A 5,634-nucleotide genomic window follows, 5' to 3' on the forward strand; every position below is an offset into this window, starting at 1 on the left:
AGGGCACAAGGGGAAGTGCTCTGGTAATACCTGCTATCAAACCAAAAGGGGGCCAGGGCCAGGCTCTGGGTCCACCTCCCTCTCCCACAACCCCACCAGCCCCCAGATAATGCCCCTGCACCCCCCCACGTATGGAGCACTGCCTGGGGGCTTCCCTCAACCACCCCTGTCACAGCCAGCATGGAAAGGAGCACAAGGGGCCGCTAACCCACATGTCCATGTGAGAGAAACACCCAGGACCAAACCATTCTCTCCAGATTGCAGAATGGCACCTTATCCTGATCGGGGGAAAGGACAGAGGGCCCTGCCAACAGGGCACAACCCCTGCTGCCCAGCAGCTGGGCCTTACCTCACCTCACCTCACCCGCCCACCCAACCTGGCACAGAGGGAGTACGCACACCCACCTTCTCCCTCAGAGGCCGAGGGGCAGCTGCAGCACTTTTAAGGACGGCTGTACGCCTGCTTCCACCGCGGGGCTCCTCCCGGGGAGGGAGAGAGCCTCAAGCCCCTCCACAGCCCCACCGCACACCCTCAGACCCTCGTCGCCGCGAAGCCCTTTCCCAAAATGGCCGCCGCCCCCAATGGCCGCTCCACAAGATGGCGGCCGCCGCCCCCAATGGCCGCTCCACAAGATGGCGGCCGCCGCCCCCAATGGCCGCTCCACAAGATGGCGGCCGCCGCCCCCAATGGCCGCTCCACAAGATGGCGGCCGCCGCCCCCAATGGCCGCCCCACAAGATGGCCGCCCCACAAGATGGCCGCCGCCTCCCACTGACCAGGCCCGCCCCGCACCACCCCGGCCCGGCGGGGCGCAGAGAGGCAGAGACGAGTCCCCGAAGCGCCATGCTTTATTCTCAGGGGTGGAGAAAAGGAAGGGAGCTCGGGGGACAGGGCAGCCGAGGGAGGGAAGGGTGTTCGTGGGCGAGCAGCCCGGCGGGGCCAGGCCGGGCAGCACTAGCAGGAGGTGAAGGTTTTCCAGAAGAAGTTTTTGCAGGGGGCCTTGCGGTCCCGCTGTGATAGCTGGGTGAGCCGCCCCAGCACGGCTCGCTCCTCCTCCAGCTTGCCCTCCTCTTCCAGGTCCGGGGAGGCCGCCTCACGCCCCACGTCCACGCTGTCCAGCAGGCCTGCCAGCATCTTCAGGATGGCGTCTTTCCGGACTGTGCTCTGTTCCTGCGGGCAGAGAGCAAGGAGAAGTGACGGATGGAGGCCTGGTCTCCTATGGCCATGGAGGGGAACATCCCTCATGGGTCCATTCTCCCTGGGATCTGATGCCTTTCCCATGGGCAGAGCTGAGGGATCTGTGGCTGCAGAGGTCACTTTTCCCTTCTCCTGTCTCCCCATCCAGCCGGACAGGGAGAGGCACAAGTGCCCTGATATATCTGGAAAAGAGCTGCTAACAAATAGGCATGAACTGGCTGTAAAGTCCCTTGCCTGTGCTAATTAAATCACAGAATACCATTGAATGCCAAACCACCTTCTTCCTGAGTCAGCCCGTGCTCCTTTCACAGCTCTGACTGTCCAGAACCTGCCGTGGGAAGGTCGGGGAAGAGGCACAGAGTCCTGAGCAATATTAAATTTAGCACACTGGGGCCTGCAACCCACTGTAAAATGCTGAGAATGAAATGTAACAAAGGAGAGGGCTGGACTGGTGGGGAGAGAGATGCCCCAAATATCTGGAGCCAAATATTTAAGCGGTGGGGACAGGCAGCTTGTATTTCAAGAACAAGAACCCGTATTTCAATAGCCTGAGCTTGGGGGAAGGCAGAATGAAAGGGGAGCTGCGGAGCTCCTGTGAAAGAGCACAACCTGTGGTTCGGGGCTTGAGGGATTTCCCTCAGTAACAAGCTGTGAGTTGGCTTGTTTCTCTTAAATTTACAGTAAATCCGAGGAATTACCTCTTGTCCGAGTATTCCTGGTCTCTGTGACTCATTAGTGGAGGCAGCTGACACTGGACAAGCTGGGATAGATGGTTTGACGGGAACAGATCCCGTTCCCCATGTGGATGGGAATGCTGGAAGCACATTTCCATGTCACGTCTCAGAAATGCCATGTTTACTGCTAGGGCTGCTGTCAGCACCAGCATTCGCTAAGGACCACTTGGTGAGCAACACAAAAAAGATAGATAAATGCAGGCAGCAGCAGTTGAGTTTATGTTACACCATGTTTATGGATATTTTTTTAATCACTTTCTTAGCTCTATTAACTAACCCTGCTTCCCCACAAGAGAAACTCGGGCACAGAAAAATTACGTGCTGTTTGTAGCAGAATAAAAGATAAAAGCCAGCTTGTCCTCATCCTGATTCCTGCTCCTGTGCCGCAAGTACAGAAACGTCTTGAGCCTTTGGGAGATGGACCGAGACAGGGGAACCCAGCTAAATGTGTCTCCTGGGTCATGTCTTCCTCGTAAGCTGCTTTCCCAGCTTAAGTGCTGTTTTGAAATAACCTGCTCCAAGCAGAGCCAGCAGCTTCAGGCTGAGGGGTGGGGAAGGCAAAGCTCAGCCTGCTGTGAGGGGATATTCCTTACGCATGACCAACTGTGGCTGCTAAGTGAAACTAGGCAGCTCTTCCCCGGCACTAATCCACTGCCAACATCCTTTCTGCTTATGGCTGTTCCTGAGCTGTAAAAGATCAAGACAATTTGGCAGCAGCTAGAGATCTTAGCGCGGGTGGGCTGTGGCACTCTTTTGGGTGGCTGCTCAGTTCCCTGTGCTACATCCACCAGTGTGGCAGAAGGCGCAGACCTTCCTTTTGCATTGTTATGCATTTTATGGTGGTTTATATGTAAAATCCCAATATTTTTCCTACTTAAAACATTTGTCTGAGTTACAGCAGTGGTGACTGTAGGGATTGGTTGATCAGTATCTAACAATTTTTCTGTTTGTAGAATGCTCTATAGAGAATCATTATATCTATTATAATTACATCATTATTTTGTAAGCAATAGTGTGCAGAAGACTAAGAGTCATTACACTTGAATTCATTTTTACCAAAGCCTTATTTACCGATTTATTCCCTACAACTTGTTTCTTTTTTCCCCAGCAGCTAGGATTTGCACCAGAAAGAGTTTACATTTTAGGTACAGGATTTGTTATTATAAGAATGTACAGCTGAAAGTTTACAGTTATCCCCAGAAGGGTTAATCCCAGCCAGCTGCAGAAGCCCTGATCTCTCACAGAATGCTAGCCCTAGCACCTCACACTGTATATGTTTCTTTCTCACAGCCAGTTCGGTTGTTAATGGGATGTGAGCCCACTCCTGGAGCCCTGAGACACTGATGGATGAGCTGGAGCCAACGCTAAGACAGAAAAAGCGATGTGGATACGCACAAAGAAGTTAGTGCCTTAGAAAGCAACATCAGGATCCTTCACTTCTCTGGGTAGCTCCTCTGCAGGACCAGAATAACAGCAGCCTTAAGGATCCAGCTGTGACCTGGACTGGCAGAGTGCGGGGTGACAAGGACATCGGGGATGGCAAGGAACATGCAGGTGAGAAAACTGCGGGGCGAGGGCAAGCAGAACAGAACACTTGGCTTGTGATTATGTTATGCTATTGCTTCCTACCCCTTTGGCCTCTTAGGGAAATAGTCCAGCAAAACAAAGTTATTATAGTGCTATAGCCATTATAATATTAGAGTTTTGCCAGTTGGTAGGATAATTATATTGCTATAATAAGTTCTGCCACTGCATAGAGCTCTGCTGGTTCAGAGTGTAATTATTCTAGCAGAACTATGTCAGTATAACTCCCCTTGTGAATACTACTCTGGAAAAAGCAATTTTATTCTGATATAATTACTTCATTTATTATTCCTCTGTTACTTTCCTACTGAACCCATCTTTTAAACATTTGTCCTTCCCATGAGTCCTATTTAAAATATCATCTCCCTTGATCATTTTACCAATTACGTATCTTTTCTCTCCCCCCCCAGTACTCTGCTTTATTCTCTCACGCTGCACTCTTTCAGCAATATTATTTTGTCCTTTTCCCTCTCCTCTCTGCTGTTCTTTTTGCCAGTTTTTTGCTTAGCTCAGACTTCACTTTTGGAGCTCTCTGGCATCTGCCCTGGTACCTTTCCTAAATAAACTGGCTGGTAAGCTGGAGTAATAGCCTGTGCTTCAGCAGCTGTAGTGCCTTGGAATATAGAGGGGTGGAAGAGTTGTTTGCATCAGGTAAAGCCTAATTGCCCTTATTACCCCTCCCCTGGCTCCAGCCTGCTTCTTCGTGCTCCCACCTCACCCAGCTCGGGCGCAGGGTGAGTTATACTCACCCTAGTGCTCTGTATTGCCAGTCTCTCTTCTCCAGGCAGTGCGGTGGCTCTCACGCTCCACACCAGCAGCAGAACGGACACCAGGCTGGCCACCAGCTGCATGACGTACAGGCTGTGACTACTGTGCTGAATGAGGAAGACTGGGAGAGGGAGCTGTTTCTGGGCTCTCTTCTGCCTCAGACAATGGCTGCAGCCCCTTTTATAGCCCTCCCCCTAGCCCAGTGGGTGACGCAAACAATTAAGTCTATATCAAAGGCAAATTAGACTTTGGAGAGGTTGTTAACACTTGGCTGCTTGAGTGGGATACTTCAGTGCCTCTGTGCTTTCCATGTGCCAGACCTGCAGAGACGGAGGAAGCAAAGGTTTGGGACCCTCCAGTAACACGCTGTTTCTTCGCTCTGAGGAATTGTATGCACTGCCTGAGCCTCTCCTGATTAGCTGAATTCTGCCTGGGAACATCATGTTGGATAGAACGTGCCACCAGCTTGCACAAACCTCTGGCCAATGCCGGATGATTCAGAGGGAAGAGGTAAAACTTCTGGCCACCAGTTCTTAGATATGGGCTTGGACCCTTGGCCTGTGTGTCCAGACAGCTCCAGTCTCCAGGGGTGTTTGGATCTGGATCTCTGCATCCAGTCATGCATCTCACTGTGGAATGCCAGCATTTCTGGCTTTCCCTGTACGATAACACGGGGACACAGGCTGAAGCTATGCAGTAATAGAATCTGTCTTGCAAACATTTCTGGAAGCCAGTCGGGGGGGTCTTGTTTCACTGGTTTTTGTTCCTAGCGTTGTTTCAGTACATCTTGAACTTATCCCAGAAGTGTAAAAGTCAACACAGTGAATCCTGAGTTGGAGATACTGGGTTTAAATGTATTAAAGGGAAAACAAAGTAGTGAAAGGGTGGTTGGAGCTGGAGCTGCTCTGCTCAGAGGCTTCAGAAAAAGTCTCATGGCACACTGGCACTGCCTGCTTGGAGTAAGTTTTCTCATCTCTGGCTAGCAGTTGTTAATAATGCTTCTCCCTTTGCCCAAAAGGCCACCCCACCAGTGAGAGCTGTCTGTGGGCCAGCACAAGGTGGTGTTAAACACTGCTGTCTGCTTTGCATTGTCCCCATCATGAGGGGACAGCATCCGATGCCACATGCCTTCAAGATGCAGAGACAGAGCTAAGATCCCATCTCACCACTAACCCTTTCTTCAGAAGCACTTGCCTCAGGGCAAGTCCTCTTCTGACCCTAACAAATGACAGTCAAAAGATAAATTGTTATCCTAATTTAGCACATAAACCCCCCCACAGGGAGGTGACTTGGCTAAGGGGATGCTGTGGCAGAACTAAGAACAGAAGGCAGAAAAACCTGTTCCCTGCTT

At 51.3% G+C, this 5,634-nt stretch overlaps 1 protein-coding gene across 1 annotated transcript; it reads right to left on the reverse strand.

Moving 5' to 3' along the window:
• Nucleotides 1-830: 830 nt before the first annotated feature.
• CORT (cortistatin) lies at nucleotides 831-4,464 on the reverse strand. Its single transcript, XM_014941372.1, has 2 exons — nucleotides 4,265-4,464; nucleotides 831-1,170 (listed from the first exon to the last, which is right to left on the reverse strand). The coding sequence occupies exons 1-2, from the start codon at nucleotides 4,364-4,366 to the stop codon at nucleotides 955-957; spliced, it is 318 nt and encodes a 105-aa protein (XP_014796858.1). The 5' UTR covers nucleotides 4,367-4,464; the 3' UTR covers nucleotides 831-954.
• Between the last annotated feature and the right edge of the window lie 1,170 nt (nucleotides 4,465-5,634).

This window comes from Calidris pugnax, unplaced genomic scaffold (genome assembly GCF_001431845.1).
Source record: "Calidris pugnax isolate Ruff unplaced genomic scaffold, ASM143184v1 scaffold82, whole genome shotgun sequence".
Taxonomy (NCBI): Eukaryota; Metazoa; Chordata; class Aves; order Charadriiformes; family Scolopacidae; genus Calidris; species Calidris pugnax.

Coding starts and splice junctions, on each gene's coding strand:
- CORT (XM_014941372.1), bottom strand. CDS start 4,366: ATGCAGCTGGTGGCCAGCCTGGTGTCCGTTCTGCTGCTGGTGTGGAGC. Junction 1,171..4,264: donor TGGCAATACAGAGCACTAGG/GTGAGTATAACT, acceptor CTCTGCCCGCAG/GAACAGAGCACAGTCCGGAA.